Source organism: Vitis vinifera, chromosome 8, assembly GCF_030704535.1.
Source record: "Vitis vinifera cultivar Pinot Noir 40024 chromosome 8, ASM3070453v1".
In the NCBI taxonomy this organism is placed as follows: domain Eukaryota; kingdom Viridiplantae; phylum Streptophyta; class Magnoliopsida; order Vitales; family Vitaceae; genus Vitis; species Vitis vinifera.
In genome coordinates, this window is record NC_081812.1 from 15712502 (window position 1) to 15731148 (window position 18647).

General features: G+C 35.9%; 4 protein-coding genes across 6 annotated transcripts; all 4 read left to right on the top strand.

Annotated features, from left to right (window-relative positions):
• The first annotated feature begins 1150 nt into the window (after positions 1 to 1150).
• Positions 1151 to 2129, top strand: LOC100256289 (RING-H2 finger protein ATL33). Its single transcript, XM_010655997.3, has 2 exons — positions 1151 to 1374; positions 1461 to 2129. Exons 1-2 carry the CDS (start codon positions 1372 to 1374, stop codon positions 1833 to 1835), a joined length of 378 nt encoding a protein of 125 aa, XP_010654299.1. The 5' UTR covers positions 1151 to 1371; the 3' UTR covers positions 1836 to 2129.
• LOC100251133 (beta-glucuronosyltransferase GlcAT14C) lies at positions 2112 to 6365 on the top strand. The gene is made up of 5 exons (XM_010655998.3): positions 2112 to 2222; positions 2656 to 3303; positions 4087 to 4162; positions 4288 to 4403; positions 5728 to 6365. Exons 1-5 carry the CDS (start codon positions 2135 to 2137, stop codon positions 6240 to 6242), a joined length of 1443 nt encoding a protein of 480 aa, XP_010654300.2. The 5' UTR covers positions 2112 to 2134; the 3' UTR covers positions 6243 to 6365.
• A 247-nt stretch (positions 6366 to 6612) lies between these two features.
• On the top strand, positions 6613 to 13623 carry LOC100240899 (transcription factor-like protein DPA). 3 transcript variants are annotated; one of them, XM_059739111.1, is made up of 10 exons: positions 6613 to 7362; positions 9192 to 9450; positions 9581 to 9645; positions 9840 to 9883; positions 10511 to 10576; positions 10665 to 10805; positions 10993 to 11061; positions 12339 to 12437; positions 12994 to 13064; positions 13190 to 13276. In XM_059739111.1, exons 2-10 carry the CDS (start codon positions 9269 to 9271, stop codon positions 13233 to 13235), a joined length of 783 nt encoding a protein of 260 aa, XP_059595094.1. In that variant the 5' UTR covers positions 6613 to 7362; positions 9192 to 9268; the 3' UTR covers positions 13236 to 13276. The 3 variants fall into 3 exon arrangements, with proteins under 3 accessions (XP_059595094.1, XP_059595093.1, XP_059595092.1); XM_059739110.1 differs by having other exon boundaries at positions 6614 to 7362; positions 9259 to 9450; positions 13264 to 13623; XM_059739109.1 differs by having other exon boundaries at positions 6615 to 7362; positions 13264 to 13623.
• A 2198-nt stretch (positions 13624 to 15821) lies between these two features.
• Positions 15822 to 17486, top strand: LOC100263156 (dof zinc finger protein DOF5.1). Its single transcript, XM_002269995.4, has 2 exons — positions 15822 to 16074; positions 16232 to 17486. The coding sequence occupies exons 1-2, from the start codon at positions 16024 to 16026 to the stop codon at positions 17180 to 17182; spliced, it is 1002 nt and encodes a 333-aa protein (XP_002270031.1). The 5' UTR covers positions 15822 to 16023; the 3' UTR covers positions 17183 to 17486.
• Positions 17487 to 18647: the final 1161 nt, after the last annotated feature.

Sequence of the window (18647 nt, forward strand, 5' to 3'; positions counted from 1 at the left end):
TTAAATTATATTTTTTATTTTTAAAATTTATTTATTTTATTATTGATATCAACTAACAAAAATTTTATTCAATTTTATTAAAAAAATATGAGAAGATAAAGAGAATTTATATAATGTCAGATCTAAAATCATTATTAATAAGACGATTAAAAAGATTTTATTTATTTGAGAATCTTAAAAAAAAATTTCATAATAATTTGTATATCATATTATATAATAAAATTTTATAATATATTTATATGTAAAACATTTTTATCAAATTAAAATGATAAATTAATTATGAATAATTTTATTTAGTATTATATGGTAAAATGATATTTTAGGAAATAATTATTTGACTTATGAAAAAATATATGCATTTTAAAATATTTTTAAATAAATTAAAATAAAATTAATTTATAAAAGTTGATTTTTTTCTATATTTTTTTAAATTAGCGAATTAAAACCCATTTTTCTTTTATATAATTTAATTACAAATCAATTATTATTTGACTAAATCTACAAAGGAAAAAAAAAAAAAGAATTTCGAAGAGAATATGCCTTTAAAATATTATTTAGTAAAATATTAAATACAAAATTTCCATAACTAAACGTAGTAAAAAAATGGGCACTGGATTTTCTACCTTCCAAAGAAGCTCTGGATTAGAAAACCCCAGATTTGGGCAGGTCAGACACGTCGATTTTGACTCTATTAAATATTTTTACTTCCTTCGATCAAAAACTATTTTAATATTAATTTGTTGGATTAGACTATTTAATCCTCGTCTTATTTACACGTGTCTTTTTATTTGAAAGCCAAAGTGGAAATGAGTAGATTCACTGTTCACGTCATCCCTCTATGCACGAAACCACGGTCAAAACGTTGAAACGCAGCTGAAGACGGAAGTATTCCTCGCCTCGATTTATTCTTCTCTTTATGAACTATGAGATGGCCATCCTAACAACCGTGACACAACATGGCCATATTATGAGATGAATATAAGACTTGGTATATAAATAATCTGTCAGGAGTGGAAAATTGAAGGCCCACATGGGACCATGTGATCCATGCAGGCCACTATTTTGCAGAGGACCACAAGTGTCCATGTAACGTGCCCAAGACCGAAAAAACTATGGCATTCGAAGTCTTAGAGTAAGTGACAAACTTGTAGCTTTCATGACACTGTGTGGTGTTTTGTTTTGCAATTTCACAGTTTCCTTCAATTATTATTCAGACCAAGGCTTCTTACTTCTTCCTCTAAAACCAGTCTTTCCTTTCCTGGTTCTTGGAGGCTTACTATCCAAACGCATCCTTTGATATGGATAATAGCCCCGCACTCCTCAGCCCAAGTCCTCCCTTCCCGCCTCCTCCCAGCCGGAGCTCCGAATCCGATGGTTGGTCCGCACTTGAATATATAGTGTCGTTTCTGGCTCTAGTCACCATACCCACCTTGATTTACACGTTCTTTTTTTTCTTGAAGTGCCCTCCGATCCCGTCCCGGCGACACCACCGGCGATCAGAGGCATTCCTCGAGGAATTGAGCAGCGGCGGCGGTGGGAATACCGATAATGCGGAGGTGATTTCTGATATCAAGTACCGAAAGGATACCCACGTGATAGACATCGGAAGCGAGTGTCCGGTGTGTCTGTCGGAGTTCAACGACGGCGAAGAAGTCCGGCAGCTGATGTCGTGCAAGCACTTTTTCCACGCTCCTTGTATCGATTTATGGCTGCACTCCCACTCCAATTGTCCGATTTGCCGCGCTTCGGTTCCTCTCAAGCCCTCTAAAGTCTCGATACCTTCCCGCGAGGAAGATCGCCGGGAGGCTTCGCCGGATTCAGCCAGATTGCCGTAACGGAAAACTGGTTCCGGCTTCTTCCCCCTCCTCTTCTTTTTCTTTTTGCTCCTTGTTTGGGAGTTGGGTCTGGGGCTGTTGAAGAGTGAGGAAATCAGGCCCAAGTTGCCTGATGCTTTGGCCCAAAGTGAGTTACAATTGAAATGGGCCCCATCTATAGTTTGGAGCTTTTACTTTAACACACATATATGTACACGGTCTGTTTCATGCGGTGTGAGTTGAGTGGTACTTTTAATTTCTATTTGCCTTGTACTGTCAATTTGCTAATAATTTTGGCGCATTAGATCTACTGCATATTGATGAGTATAACGCCACCGGCGGAGGTTGCGGAGATGGAAAAAGGTTTTCCAGGAGCATTTTATTTTGATATTTGGAAAAACCAAAATAGTAAGCCATTTTGAATCTTTAGAATGTTTTTTATTTTATTTTAATATTAAAATCATAAATAATCTGCTTTACAGAAAATGTTTTTTAAAATTATTACTAAAAGTACTTTTTATAATATGTTTTTCAAAATTAAAATATAGCTTTCATCCAGGGTGGGCAGTATGGTACTACTGGCCATTTAGAAAAGTACTTTTGTACTTTTGGGGATATCAATTCCCACCTAAAAATATATGAAATTCCAGTTTATAGCATTTCAGTTTACTGATTTACTAAACAGTCCCCACATGTCATGATGTGGCGTATGGTGATTGGAATATCAACGAATTAGGTTGAAGGCCAACGTCAACGGGTGCACCAGATAATAACCGACAATTTTTGAATTAAAAGATTTCCATCTTTCATTTCATTTTTCTCTCTGCAACCACTTCTACAGGACAGGGCATTCAGCTTCACATTCCAGGTTTTCCAGCTAGGGTTTTGTCGTTGCATCCCAAGGCATTGATCCAAAACCCTAGTCCTAGTTTACCAATGAAACGAACTCAACCTCGCATTTGTTTTGATCGGAAATGGTTCCCGCCTTTGATCTTCGGCTCCGTACTCTCTCTGATTCTACTCCTCTCAGTCTCTCTAGGCCGCGTCAAATCTTCCTCAAGCACTGATTTTTCAAGATTCGATCCGAAATCAACAGTTTATGAGTCGAATTTCGGTTCTGAGAGTCGGTCGGGGCTTCCCAAGCTGCCGAGGTTCGCTTACATGATATCGGGCACGAAAGGTGATGGTGCGCGTCTCCGGCGAGTTCTTCAGGCGGTGTATCACCCGAGGAATTACTATTTGTTGCATTTGGACCTCGAAGCTTCCGATGCTGAGCGGCTTGAACTTGCTAAGTATGCGAAGTCGGAGGCTGTGATTAAGGAATTCAAGAACGTGATGGTGGTTGGTAAGGCGAATTTGGTCACGTATAAAGGTCCGACGATGATTGCATCTACGCTTCACGCCATATCCATTTTCTTGAAGCAGGCAAAGGATTGGGACTGGTTTATAAATCTCAGCGCTTCAGATTATCCTCTCATGTCCCAGGATGGTTCGTTTTTTCTTCATATATATGTAGCTAGAATTATATTGTTCTTTGGGTTATTCTCTTTTGCTATCAATTTTGCTGGGGCTTCCACATTGTGGTGATTCAGTATTATATAGGATTTAATTATTGTACTGTTTGTATGAAAAATAATGTGGTTTTGATTGTGGGGTTTTCATAGTCCAATCCTATAGGGGTTAAGAAAAATGCTTCTCTTTCTGAGAACTTGTACAGAGAACTCATACTAACTGATGCAGATTTTTCATGTGGCTGCTCAAGAAAGTGGAAGGTTTTATTTACGCTATTCTGATATATCAAGTTTAACATGATATGAATAGTGGAAGTTCTATTACAGTAGGCAAAACATTTTAGTTTCTTATAGCTTGGATGGCACCATGCCAGGTCGAGGTTCTGTCATAATAAAATTTCTATTTGTGACACAAGTCTTTCAATCTTTAATGCATGAAGAGCAGAATGGTTTTGGAGTGAAGAAATCATTTAATATAGTAAATTGCTGCAACTTATGTCAGAACCTGAATAGATGCTCAAAACTTATTAGTTTTCTTTTTAGATCCTTTGAAAATGGTATAACAGTTTTTCTTTTGCTTGGAGAGATTCTAGGAAGCTATATTTCCCAATTACAGATGAACTTATAGATTTCCCATATGCATGTCCATGTATATGGCTTGGCTAGCTCTACAATTTTTAAAATTGCTGTATTTCACCACATAAAGCATATTGGTTTGGCTAACCTTTCTATGTATCTTCTTCTTTTTCTCTTTATTCCAGATCTCCTGCACATTTTCTCATACTTGCCTAGGGATCTGAACTTCCTTGAGCACACAAGTAATATTGGTTGGAAAGAGTGAGGATGCAATTCATGCCATTGAACCTGTCTTCATACTGTTACCTCTTGTGTTTCTGGTTTCTTTATCTGCCTATACATCTGTAAACTTGTTATCAAATTTTCTTCTTACTGTATGTTTGCAGGTATCAAAGAGCAAGGCCTATCATTATAGATCCAGGTTTGTACCATTCAAAGAAATCTGGTGTATTTTGGGCTAAAGAGAAAAGGGTTATGCCTGCTTCTTTCAAGTTATTCATGGGTAATGTCTTCTCATTTGTTTTAGATTGCCAATTTGCTTTCTGTTAATTTTTTTTTGTTTTCATTTGGTGGATTATTTCAGTGTTTTTATGCATCGTTTCATTACCCTTTCATATATGCTTTCCAATTGAATTTGTGAACTCTTGAACCAAATATAGTGATTGATAATTGAATAATTGTTGGAATTTGCTCATCATTATGGGAAGTTGAACAAGGGAAGTGATTGCAGAGTTATTCTGCTTTAGTTTTGGGGCAGAAGGTTGACAACATGATAACAGATTCCATTTTTATCCACAATGAAGGAAAACAATTAAAAAATGGTTTCAGAAAATACCATGTATTCAGAACAATTTTCAAAAACCTATTTTGGGAACAAATGACAACCAAATGTGTTTTTATGTTTTTTTATCTCCAAAATAGTTATTGAGAACAGTCCCCAAACATAGTCTTTGCTTTCCAATATTTTACGATAACTTCAATCATTTGTGGCTGTTCTAATTATGACTTAAGACCCTTGATAACCAAGTAAGTTGGAAGACTATAATGGCTGTAAGTTTATGGTACTGATCTTGAAAAGTGGAAATGCAAAGTGATCATTAGCAAGTTATGGTGCAGGAGTTTTTTCTTGCCTTGGCATAATACAACATAACTTGTTTGTCTCTCTTCAGTAGACAATGCAAGTTCAAGATATCCTTCAATAGCTGAATAAATACTGAAGGATGGGCAAATGAATTTTTTATTGTGAAGCTTAGTTTATGAAGACCAGTCAGGATTTTCTGTTGTAGATATTCGGGGTCATAAAGTAACATATGGTGCTACAGATTGTTTCTAAAAGAGAGATAAAGATATTAGGTTCTTCAAGCTTGTAGCCTCTTTCTTTGAGTTCACTTACATGTCAATCTAGCTTTTTAAATTTGATGCTTGGTGTTATTCAATGTCATCTGGTGTAAAAAGCTGCTGGTTTACAAATTGGTCAAGCTGCTTCTTGTTGGGTCCATCCCTTGATCATAAGTGATGGCCCTTCTAGTCCTCCCAGAAAACCTGATGCTTGTGGCGTGTCAGTCACTGCACCCAATAACATAGAAATTCAACCTTATCTAAAGTATGTTCTGTGGTTCTGTTCGCTTATTACCACAAAAATTTACCTTTGGTTTAGAGCAGGAAGGGCCATTTGGAGATGATGGACATGGAGTAGGTTGAATTACTTGGCTATCACTTTATAATGAAACTGTGTTGCCTAAGCTTTTGCTTATTATTATTATACTGATGCTTTAAGTCCTTTCTGATACTGGATTTAATTTGAACTGTAAATTATTCATCTCCAGGTTCTGCTTGGGTGGTGCTGACAAAATCATTCCTTGAATTCTGTGTTTGGGGCTGGGATAATCTCCCCCGTACTCTCCTCATGTACTACACGAATGTCCTGTCATCACCTGAGGGCTACTTTCACACTGTTATCTGCAACCATAAAGATTACCAGAACACCACAGTCAACCATGACTTGCATTATATAAGGTGGGATAACCCTCCAAAGCAACACCCTATTACTCTAACAGTGGAGCATTTCAACGATATGGTCAATAGTGGTGCCCCTTTTGCTCGTAAGTTTGCCAAGGATGACCCTGTTCTCAATAAGATTGATAAGGAGCTCTTGAAGAGATTGGATGGGCAATTTACTCCTGGGGGTTGGTGTGTTGGAAATTCTGCTAGTGTAAAAGATCCTTGTGTGGTTTATGGAAGTCCAAATTCCATTAAACCAACTATAAATTCAAGGAGGCTTGAGAAACTGATAGTTAAGCTCCTTGATTTTGAAAATTTTAGGTCTAAACAGTGTAAATAGTTCTGTAATGCCCCAAATTGTGCCAAAAAATTTCGTGCAATCATCCCTGGAACATGGTCCAGGCACCAACTCATGTAAAATCCACGGTTTCAAGAACATTCATGGTATAGCTGCATTTGTAAAGCCTTCAGTTATGGGTTGAGATGATGTAGGAGTTAAACAACAGGGTGATCTACCATCATGTCACTGATAAACCTTCAATCAGAAATTTAAAAACAGGAATGCTAGTCTCTCCATCGGTTTTATTTTGGCATGTTTACATGAGAAATACTGATTGTCACTTGTCATGTAAGCTGCTAGTAAGTTAGATAGCAAGCTGATGAAGCTAGTAGTGAAAACATTGTGATAAAAGAGGTGGGAAGAATGATAATAGTCCTTTAAAAATGCCGAGCTCTTGCCAGGGATGAACACCCTGCCGCAAGAAAGTAGCTCATGGGCTTGTGCGCAAGCGAACTCTGCAAGGGAGGGCAACCATGGGAAAGAGAATAAGAATCCGATTAAAGGGCCTTAAACTTATCCCAGGCGGCATCCACCGAGCTTTCAGCTTTATTAGCATCTGACAGGCAAAGCAAAGACACAGAGTGAGGGTCTGAAAGAAGAAGACAAGGCAAACCGAAGAAAGAGACGGAGCCAGTGAGAGTGTGGATCAGAAAGAAGCAGCATGAGAAAGTTCGCAGTAACTGCACCCACACCATGGATACTTATGTCCCTAAGCTCCAATGGTAATGCATGCTATGAAAGGCCACTTCATCCATTTTCCATTCACTAAAAAACAGCCTCAAATTGCTCCTGACCCTGACTCCAGTCTTTTTGAGTGCTCAAGAACTGCATTGTACATAACAGGAGAAAGCTTGTGGTTAGCTGATGGCCAATGGGCTTGGGCTGGACTTAGACATCAGTTTCTTCCAGAAAGTTTAACACGTGGTCCAAACATGAAACTCAAGAGGAAATAAACAATAAAGGTAGGGGCGATTTCGTCTTTTAATCATAAGACCTCGGCTAGATCCGTTCGTATTTGGTAGATAGCGGGAACATCAAAATTGGTTGTTGTTCATTCGAAAACTCGCTCTTTCCCATTTTGAAGTTTCTTACAAATTATCAGCAACTTATTGTTCTTCAGGTTTGTAACTCATCTCGTCTTCTTCCTCTTTCTTGTCCTCTTCATCATGATTGATTTTAAAATTGTGTCTAATTTTTATATATAATCCTCTGTCTCTGCCATTTTATTTTCTTTCTTCCTTTTGTATTGATCTAGAGTGTCAGGGTTCCTCTTTCGACGTCCTAGAGTCTCCATTTGGAGTCTCTAAGGTCTAGAATTTTTGTGACATGCTGTAATTTCTGTTCACTGAATGGAAAAATTAACCCTTTTTCTTTAGCATTTATCCGTTTGTGGGCTTTTTGGTCAGGATTTGTTTATATCTTTATTTATTTGTGTTTTACTTTTAATCGTTTCGTTTCTCGAGCAATTTTGATTAGGTTAATTTGTTGGGCTACTAATTGAGGTCTGGAAAATTAGAACGAATGCAGAGGTACTTAAGCTTGAGACTGCAAGCTAGGATGAATCACCTCTTCCATTAAATTGGGGTTTAAGATGTAGAAGCCTTTTGTGTTGTGTAGCAGATGGGTCAAAATGGGTTAGTAATCACAAGAAATATATATTGGTTGACTAAATTGCTTTTAGCGGTAATGAGTTAATTGATATTGACCATTTTGCTACAAATTAATGGTGTTGCTTGATTGGACCTTTATACATAAAGTTTATGGCAATGAAGAGTGTTGATTCACATGGGGAAACAAGCTTGGGTTGTGAACATGTCTGGTTTCAGGCATCTTAGGTGCATAAATGATTAGATGCTTCTATATTGGGAGTTAACGTAACTATTCTGCAATTCAAGTTCAGAAGACTTCTTTACAGTTCTGTTAGGTCACAAAGAAATATGCAAGTTGCTCCGGTTGAGCTGATGCTGTCTTTTCTTACTGTAGACATTTAAAATTCGACTTTAGAAGACCAGTTACAGGTATCTTTTCTTTTGTTAATGAGTGGATCTCTCACATGTTTCCTCTGGTTTCCTTTCTGTGCAAGGATACTCTTCATTTTTTTGGGTGCTGTGAGTGATTGTGTCTTTGTTGGTCTTATGCTTCTCCTTTCTTTGCAAGGGTACTTTCCATTTGTTCGGATGCTGTGAGAGATTGTATCTGTGTTGGTTTTATGCTTCTACTTTCTTTGAAAGGGTGCTCTCCATTTGTTCTAGTGCTTTGTATGTTTGTGCTTTTGTTCGTTTTATGTTTCTATTACTTTTTATTGTTATTGTGATCTGTCCATGTGAGATTTTTCTATGGTTAACAGAGAGAGGCCCATTCGTTCCCACTAAAGGGGTACCAAAGTGCCGGGTTGATATACTAAAAGTTTAACTAAAAGAAGAAATAATTGCAAACAGTTTTAGGGATGTTGGTGGGCCGAACAGCTATTTTATTATTTAGGAGGTCGTACTGGTTGACTACATTAAGTTAAGGATCACTAAACCAGCAAAGAGGGCATGTGGAAATATGCAGGAAGTAAAATCAACACATCTGCCCTATAAAAGGGGGGAAAACTTAGACTAAGATCCCTTTCTAAGAAGGGAAGGACCAGTACTTGGAAGGAATATGCTAATCAACAAAAAACTGATGCAATTATCCCTCTCAACCCAAATTTAGCTGGAGAATAAGTGCTGTTGATGTGTTATGGTCAATACTTTTGTTCACTTTTGGAACATAAGCCTCACTTTATATTATGAAGTTTTGCAGTTTAACTGAATTCTCATTGCTTGAGTCCTTGTTCTGTAACTTTGTCCACTCTGTCTCAGCCTCTAAATTAAGAATAAAAAGGAAGGAATTTTCTTTTTACTGGTGTATGTTTCCCTTTTAGCTAATATAAATATTAGTTGATTTAAGTAATACTTGATTTAGGAATACTCAGCTGTTGGGAAAATCAAAGTTTAAAGTTTACTTCTCCTTTTTGGCGTGCGGAAAGTAGCTACTGGAACATGATGAGTGATAGACACCTGGGAGATATTCTTGGGGGCTTTGATCATAACCATACAGGCAAACAGAGCCCTTTCTCAGTTTCATCAAGCTACGACCATACTGCAACTGCTAGTGAGAATACACCAGGAGTGAACCATTTGGCTACTGATCATGAGAATAACAGCACTCCTCTATATGACAGGTGAACACAACTTGCTAATATGTTCTCTTTTCCATTTCTGATTAGAAGTGGCCAATCTGTAATGGTTAAGTCTATTATTAATTTTATTTTTTCCCTAAGCTAAATACTTTTTTCTTTTCCCAAAAAATAGTGCAGCAAAGAAAAAGAGAGTATCAAGAATCATCGGTGGGGGGCTGCGGCAGTTCAGTATCATAGGTTGAATATCCTTTTATATAAATTAGATTTATTGGTAGTGCTATCCGCATATGTGATATTGATGACATTAAGGCATTAGTATTACTATCTTTTTTCAGTTTCTCATGTGCTTCTATTGTACTTTTCCAATAGTACCATCACTAGGTCTTCCTTGCTTGGTAAACATCTAATTTTAGTCTAATTTTCTTTGTCAGTTTGTAAGAAGGTGGAGAACAAGAGGACAACCACATATAGTGAGGTATTTGTTTTATTATTAGTAACTATGAGGCTTGTTTTGCTGAAGGAAAAAAAAAGAATGTTAGGTGAAAGACCCAATAGATTTATTGTGTTCTAAATGTTTCCTCTAGAGATATTATTTCTACTTGAATGTCATTTCTGGATATTTGATTTGAAGAACGGTGTAAAAGAGTTGTTGAGTCAAGGTGATAAATGTATTTCAAATGCTATATGTGAAAGTACAGATTCATGGTGTTATATTATCTAATTAGTGAGACTGTAACTGAAGGCATGCCTTTGAGCAGTCTAGAATGATTCGACATGCTTTTTGTTTTGACCTCGAGTTGTTGGGTGGAGGAATTGTGAATGATAATCACTTTGTGTTTCTTTTTTACCCCCTCTTTTTAGTGTTTCCTTTTTTTTTAATTTTTTGTGCAAGGGTTTCAACATTGGTTCCTCTGTAGATCATGTGATTCCATTTCTTCAGAGGAAATGTGTTTTTCTCTGTTCCAACTCTCCCCAAAATACAGCTAGATGATATTGGTCATTTATTATCATTAAGTTTATATTGATAGTATAACTAGGATCTTAATCATGCTTTTTTGGTTTTCATGTGCCTGAGATTCATAATCTGGTTCACTTGGTCCAGGTTGCAGATGAAATTATAGCAGAGTTTGCTGCAGCACACAGTAAAACAGCAGTATCTCTGGATGAGGTTTTGATCCAAATTTAAATTTTTAACTATTTATATTGTAATTAAATAGTGAAAGCTTCTTGAATATGTTTAAGAATGAATATGTCAGTTTGATGAGAAGAATATCCGGCGACGGGTTTATGATGCATTGAATGTCCTTATGGCACTGGATATCATCACTAGAGACAAAAAGGAAATCAGGTGGAAGGGACTTCCAACTGCAGATTGGAAGGATATAGAAGAGGTCAAGGTGTGTACCCTTGCTTAGTATTTACATTTTAATTAAAAACCATATTTTATTGTTTGACCTCTCTCTCTCTCTCTCTCCACACATCAGCACACACATTATGTGTCTATCCATGTATAAATTCTCACGCTGATGAAGCTAAGAAAATGGCTCTAACCTGATTATGGTTTCTTGTTTATTATGCTTGCAGGCACTACGTGTGAAGCTTATGACTAGGATGGAAAAGAAAACTGCCTACTTGAAAGATTTAGAAGATCAAGTAATATCATTTATCTTATTTCATATAGAATTGTTTATATAAAATATCATAAGGTGATCATGTGGGTAATTCTTGGAGTCCAATTGTGCAGTAGTGTAGGAAATCAAAAGTTTTTCCACTTAAGAGTTATACTTGAAGGTTTTTTCCTTTACAGACTTAGTATAAGTTTTTTACTAAAGTAACTTGCATGATATTTTTTTTATAAGAATTAGTTGCATGGAACGTTGAATCAACAAATCCAAAAAGCTATCAAAACAGATGGTTTTCAGTGTTATGTTTTATGGTATTGGATATAGGTATTGGGTATGGAACCTGTAGATATGTCCAATTTATTTACTTATTCTTTAATGTTGGCAAACATTTATCCCAACTATTGGCAAAGCAAATCCTGGGTGACATGGGTTTGCCCCTTTACCCTACTCCACTTAAATATTGGGAAGGCTCGAACTCAAGACTTTTGGTTTATTGCCAGATGACACTACCACTGAGTTACACTGCAAGGGCAAAATCCATAAAAACTGGGATATATGAATGTAGACAAGTATTCTTTTCACAAGATAATCTATCAGTTTAAAAAAATTAAGACATTTAACTATAAATTGATGATATTGTTGTAATAAGGTTGAAATATGACATGAAGGAAGTCCACATACTTCACAGTAAATATGTACATGCCAAAGTGTCATATATTGTGTTTTCATAAATTTAAATGGCAAATGCACCATAGAATATGTTGTGTTAAGACAGGAGCATTGCACCTTATTATCTTTGAGTCTGCTGTCAGTTAACTTTATATATACTTAGCATTTGACTTTGTCAGGGTTCATCTGTGTTGTATGGATTCAAATATCTGGGTTCTGATGTGGGTATGTCCTAATAGTTGGTTTATTTCACCTCTTTGTCTTAAGGAATAGACCATGCATGGATATTTTCACATTTATGATTCACTAAAAATAAAAATATAATCTTCATAAAATGCTAGCCATATTCAGATTCCATTTTCCCTTGCAAATAATGACAGATTTAGATATGAGAAAAAAATTATTAAGACCCAAACCAATAATACAAAAGTCCATGCACCTCATGGTTACAATAACATGCATACCATGGCTCAGTCCATCAGAAAGAAAAAAAAAAATCAGGGAAAAAAAAAATTAGTTAGCATGACATGCATCCATTGTTAGTCATTGATAATTTGACATTTATCTATTTTCTTTTTAAAGAAGTGATTTTAATTGGTTTGTTTTTATTTTTCTAACTTTTTACTTTGAAAACAGATTGTAGGTCTCCAGAATCTGATGCTACGAAACCAGCAGTTGCTTAAGTCTGGAAATGTTCCTTCAGAAGGATTTCCTTTGCCATTTATATTGGTTCAAGTATTTATATCTTTTTCTCATCTGAAATGCATTTTATATGCTTTGCTTTGTTTTCTATTAGTTGGAAACAATTACAGTTTCATTTTTGTGTTCTCTTCATATTCTATTTTATAATGCATATGAAGACCCAACCAATCTGTTTGATAATTTTATAATGCAACTCATTCAATTTTATTTTTACCAAATTTAATTTACATTCTATCTTGGATAATCATTTTTTCTTCTAGCTCATAAACCAGTTTTAGGGTCCTAATATGTACTTTTTCATCACAAGTTCTTTTCTGATTCTCTTACACTTTTTTTTCCCTCCCTTTTTGGTGTAATCTTATCATCAATATATAGTCATATTCTTAGTACCAAGTTGTATTGGGCTGACTTGCGGATTGCCAAAACTAATATCCATGTTTCAAACATGTATACTAAAAAAATAATTCTGTGGTGATATGACATGGAATTGTACTGGTGTTTTACAATTACAAATTTTGTACAGATTCTGTCATTTGGGCTGTAGTGTACTTGTATAGTATTAACATTTTTTCGCTCTCTCTGTCTTTAGACAAGTCCTCATGCTACAGTTGAGATTGAGATTTCTGAGGACATGCAGCTGGTGCACTTTGACTTCAACAGGTAAGGCATAAGGATACTCATTTGGTTGTTATAAAAAAACATTTATAGGGTACACTTTGAGTTAGGTTATTGATATATATATATACACATATGTCGCTGCAATTGAGGAGATCTTTATATTGCAGTAAAAGTTATGACCACTTCATACTTAGTGCTGTGGAGATTCCCTAATACAATATGGCTATCATCTTATTGGCAGTACACCCTTTTCCTTGCATGATGATGCTTACATTCTTAAGTTAATGCGGTGCTACCAACTGCCAGCTGAGAGTAGACATGTTTCTCAGAGTTCTTCAGTTCACTCAACTTCAAGCTCCGACATTGCATCTGGAAGCACCAAGCCCTTCTACTGGAACTCTGAGATGGACACACTGAAATGAGCATATTTTAGAATGTATAATTGGAACTGTGGTATAGGCTTATAGCTAGCTACAAAATTAATACATAGAAAATACATGTATCTATGGTAACTTGTATATCAGTATATGATTATACATCCTTCTATTGTTTAAATGGATCGGCTTTTCAGCAATAATTGATAACTTAATCACTTTGTAACTTCGCTGATTCTGCCCTTTTAATCAATTGGTGGTCCAATTCAAGGTTGTCTAACTAGAAGTTAGAATACAGGTGTGGACTGAGTAAATTAATGGGCAGTTCTGATTCTTTCGAAGATACCAGTGGAATTGAAGACTAGATTATAAATAATACAGATAAAAACCATCAATAGCCGGAGTTTTTATAAGGGTTCTAATTATAATAATGTTGATCGTTTAATCAGTGTAAGGGATGATTTGGGTTATAGAGATTCTAATGATGAGGTGATAAGTGGTTTTTCAGATTACTTTGTGGTTCTAGCACTTCTGTTTATATTATCAAAAAGTAATAAATAACAAAAAAAATCAAAAAGTAATAAATAACAGAAAAAAAAAAATTATGTTTGATTATTAAAAATTATAGAAAAAAATATATATTAAAATTATCTTGGGTTCTTGGAAGTACAAAAGAAAAAGAAAATGTAAAGAATTATGGATTTCTTATGTTTGGTTTTAAGAATATAAAAAGGAAATAAAATATAATTAAAATTTATTAAAAATCAATATACTTTTAAATTATTTTATCTTTATATAATAGAAGAAAATAATTAAAACGAGTATGAAAAAGGATATAAAATAATTTATTAAGTTTAAACTTATTTTTCATTTTCTTTATTTTTTTTCTTCATATTTTTTCTTAAATTTTTTAGGAACCAAACATTGTCTAAAGGAAAATGATTTTCTAATATTTGATTTTATTATAAAAAAAAATATGAAAAAAAATTAAAAATAATTAAAACTAGTTAAAAGTTTATATATTTTAAAACTAATAATGGGAACGCATCGAAAAATAAACGAGTTTCGTCATTGAATGGAAACGCATCGAACGAAGATCCACACTAATCTTTATATAAAAGAAACAAAGGAAATAAAATGAGTTATAACATGTAAAAATAAATTATCAATTTTAAGTAGATTTTTTATTTTCTCTCAATTTTATTTTTCTGTCGTAAGATTAACGTTAGTTTCAAATCCTTTGTAAATTCCAATGATTTCTACCCCTGTAACATATTTTCTTTCCATACGTGGAGATGGTTTGTGATGTAGGAAAAACTGGAATGGTACAACTAAAGCAAGTAATTTCAAAAGGATTCTCTCTAACTTCATTGTGGTAGTTATAAAGTCTAGGTGAATAGGAATATTGTGGAAGTAAGGTCCAATAGGTGCACACAATACTGATGTAGCAAGTTAAAAAAGCAAATTGACTAAAAATAATTAAAGCCATGGATATGAGACATGAGCTGCCTTTTCCTCTATTTCTTTTGGAAAAGTTGAAAAAATAAATAAATAATAAAAACAGTGAATTTATTTTCCATATCGACTTTGGTATTCAAATATTTGGAAGAGTGTTATGATTGATTGTTTTTCAAGAGTGTAAGCAAGTAAAGTCAAAAAAATTTTGGGGTGGCGTCATTGACCAACCAAACTAGCCCATTATTAGCAGCAAATAAGCCAAGGAGGACAGAGAAGGTTCACTTTTATCAGCACTAGGTTGTCACATATCAAATTAATTAGTGGCGGCAATTCCTTTTGTTAAGTGAATTATTTTATAAAAATTAATCAAGGAGTGAATGGGGTTTGGGTCCCATATCAAGATAGGGAGTGTTAACATCACGCGCTTGATGGGAGGAGCAAGATAATTTGAAATATATATATATATATATATATATTATACATACATATATATATTCCCATGCATGCAAAATATATATAAAAAAAATAGAAAAGGAAAGAGAGTGAGGGTGTGGGGGGATGATAAGAGATGAAGCTAGCCATGGAGGAGGAAAAAGGTTCATTCGGTCGGGACACTTACGACTATTGTACACCACTAAAGCACCCACAACAGTCTTTTACTTTTAAAAATCAGGCTTTGTTTAATGATCATGTTTTAATTAGCAATTAAGAAACTGGGGAGTCCTCTCTTTCTCTCTCTCTCTCTCTCTCTCTCTCTCTCCATAAAATGCACATAAAAACTTTAATTCATGCAAGAGGAGAGCCACTCATGTGCTTGTTTGCGGGGCAGTGCACACAGCGTCATAAAGAAGCTTACAGGCTAAGAAACATCGCCTTCACAAAACCCTAAAAAGCAATAAAACAAAAATAGATGGAGAGTGAGAGCCAACACCACCACCCCTTAATATATATAAATAAATAAAGCACCCCCCTACCTCCTTTATTTTTGCTCCACATTTCTCTTCTTTCTTTCTCTCCTTTCTCCTCCCCCATCTCTATCTCTCTCTCTATCTTTCTCTCTCTCTCTCTCTCTGCAACAAGCTAGCACTCTCTCTTGTACATGTGATTCTCCACCATATCTCCAAAAACAAACCCCATCAACCTTTACAAAAGAGAAAGGATCCATTATCATGGTTTTTTCTTCCATGCCATCCTATCTTGATCCAGCCAACTGGCAACAGGTTAGGGTTTCTTCAGTTTTGTGTCCATGGCTTCTTTGTCAATAAAGCTAAATATTTCAAAAGATAAATATTCCTATTACTTTTCCTATCTCTTGTTGAATATACCAGATATTTGATTTCTTTCTTTAATTTTTTTTGGCTTTTTAATGTTTTACAGCCACACAATCATGAAGCTGGAAGTAGCGGTCTTCCAAACCAGCCGCCCCCTCCTCCACCTCCGCCTCCACAACCTCATGGAGGTGGCGGCACTGGCTCCATCAGGCCAGGTTCTATGGCTGACCGAGCCCGTCTCGCCAATATACCGTTGCCCGAAGCTGCTTTGAAGTGCCCAAGATGTGAATCAACAAACACAAAATTTTGCTACTTCAACAACTACAGTCTCTCCCAGCCTCGACACTTCTGCAAGACCTGTAGAAGGTACTGGACTAGAGGTGGTGCTCTGAGAAATGTTCCAGTGGGAGGAGGTTGCCGGAGAAACAAAAGAAGCAAAGGAAGTAGCTCAAAATCTCCTGTCAGCGGAGATCGCCAGGCGGGTTCTAGTTCAACAGGTGCAATCCACTCCAATTGTAGCACTGCTGAAATCCTAGGCCTCGCACCCCAGATTCCACCCATGCGTTTCATGGCCCCTTTACACCATCTCGCTGACTATGGCGCCGGCGATATAGGCTTAAACTACAGTGGAATTCCTACAGCAGTCGGGGGCACAGGTGACATGAATTTTCAGATAGGAAGTCATCTAGGTGGTGGCAGTAGCGGCGGAGCTGGAGGTGTTGGTGGTTCATTTTTATCGGTTGGAGGTTTAGAGCAGTGGCGATTGCAGCAAACACAGCAATTCCCCTTCTTAGGTGGGTTGGATCCGCCACCAGGGTTATACCCATTAGAGGGTGGTGTTGAGCCATCCAATTATGTTGGGGGAAGCAGTCAGGTTCGGCCGAAGCTAACTGGGTCTGGGTTAAGTCAGGTGGCTTCCGTGAAGATGGAAGATAATCATGAGATGAATGTGGCAAGGCAGTTCTTGGGAATTCCAGGAAATGATCAGTATTGGGGTGGTAATGCATGGACAGATCTAGCTAGTTTTAGCTCTTCTTCCACTAGTCACCCCTTATAAAACGGATCACTGGCCAAAACCTCATCATGAAGCTTTAATTTTTTTTTCCTTGAGTAGAGCTTCAACTAAAGAAAACCCAATCCAAAAATGAAGTTTCAGTCAAACTCCATATCACAAAAGTTGGCCTTTGTCTCTTCAAGAGTGACTAAAAACCCTAGAAATTGTAGGCTTCTTGTTTTTCATTTTCTTTCTTTCTTTCTTTTTAATTTAGTTTTATAATGTAATGTGTGAACTGTTTACTGAAGTGCGTGTACGAGTTCATGGAGTTTTATATCAGACATGTTGATCAAAAGTGTTAGGCTGATGACTGGTTTCTTTGTTATGGACTGACAAAGTCCCACATATCATCTTCTTTCCATGCTTTGCTACTGTTGCATTTCAGTGGGATTACCTAATCTCAGAAATCAAGTAGTATCTTTCGAACAACACGTCCACCATTTGTAGTAGACCTCGTCTAGATAACGGAATGAAAAAAAAACAACACTGTACACATATATTTACTGATTGATTGATTCAATGTTGTGGGGCTTTACAATCAAAATCAGGGTTTATTTCATTGAAAATTGAAATGTCTTCTTCCTTGAAATGACATTCTTCTGATGCTGTGATTCTTAGAATTTTCTTTTTGTTCTTATGTTTTTTATGTCATACGTACTAAGTTGGGATTCATAGTGTGTTCAAGAAATCATAGTGACTGCTAACTTCATTAGCTAGCTAGTCCTAGGTCTGAGCATGCAGTACAAATGTGATTGTTTTGTCTTCAAGAATTAGAGTTTCAGTTAATTTTCTGCCGCAGAATTAAGCATCTAAGGCTCTTTGTTCATTTGGATAATATCCTTTTTCTGCTTACGTTTCAGACTTTTGGGTACTTAGCTTGCAACATGGAAGCCATTTTACTGGAAAAAATTTCCAGGAATGTCGAATGTACAACATTTCTTAGGAAATTTTGAATGACAAGATCGATCAGTTTCCAGCATTGAGAGAAGCAAATATATTAATTCTCTTACAACATATTTTTGTGTGTAGATCGACTCCATCATGACAACTTCAACTCAGGCCATCGCCTCACAATGGTCATGTGTGAAAATCCTGGTCCTTTTTCCTATGAAACGAACAAAGCCTTGAAGATTGTTAATTTCTTGAAGCCACTTAACCAAAGAATGAGCTCTAGTGGATTAGAAGACTTGTTTCTAATTGCATATTCACAATCTTTGAGAAGGGAAATGAAGTTGAAACAGCCCATTTTTACCTCCTGAAAATAGCCAATTATTCTAAACTTTTCTCCCACGAAGATGGTTTCAAGTTCCAATGGAAGTCCATTGAAAATATGGTATACACCACCGCTTTTTTGATCCATCATGTGGCCTTCCCCTCTGTGTCTAGCTGTCTAGCAAGTTCATTCAAGTCACTGAATCTCAGCTGAGTACAAAAGGGCATATGGTCATTCATTTGCAAAATCATCATC

Excerpts from the sequence above, each read along its gene's own strand:
- LOC100240899 (XM_059739110.1), top strand. The coding sequence starts at position 9,269 with ATGATGAGTGATAGACACCTGGGAGATATTCTTGGGGGCTTTGATCAT. Across the intron at positions 12,438-12,993 it reads TGCCATTTATATTGGTTCAA|ACAAGTCCTCATGCTACAGT; the intron begins GTATTTATATCT and ends CTCTGTCTTTAG. Across the intron at positions 13,065-13,263 it reads GTGCACTTTGACTTCAACAG|TACACCCTTTTCCTTGCATG; the intron begins GTAAGGCATAAG and ends TCTTATTGGCAG.
- LOC100263156 (XM_002269995.4), top strand. The coding sequence starts at position 16,024 with ATGGTTTTTTCTTCCATGCCATCCTATCTTGATCCAGCCAACTGGCAA. Across the intron at positions 16,075-16,231 it reads ATCCAGCCAACTGGCAACAG|CCACACAATCATGAAGCTGG; the intron begins GTTAGGGTTTCT and ends AATGTTTTACAG.
- LOC100251133 (XM_010655998.3), top strand. The coding sequence starts at position 2,135 with ATGAGTATAACGCCACCGGCGGAGGTTGCGGAGATGGAAAAAGGTTTT. Across the intron at positions 4,163-4,287 it reads AGTAATATTGGTTGGAAAGA|GTATCAAAGAGCAAGGCCTA; the intron begins GTGAGGATGCAA and ends GTATGTTTGCAG. Across the intron at positions 4,404-5,727 it reads TTCTTTCAAGTTATTCATGG|GTTCTGCTTGGGTGGTGCTG; the intron begins GTAATGTCTTCT and ends ATTCATCTCCAG.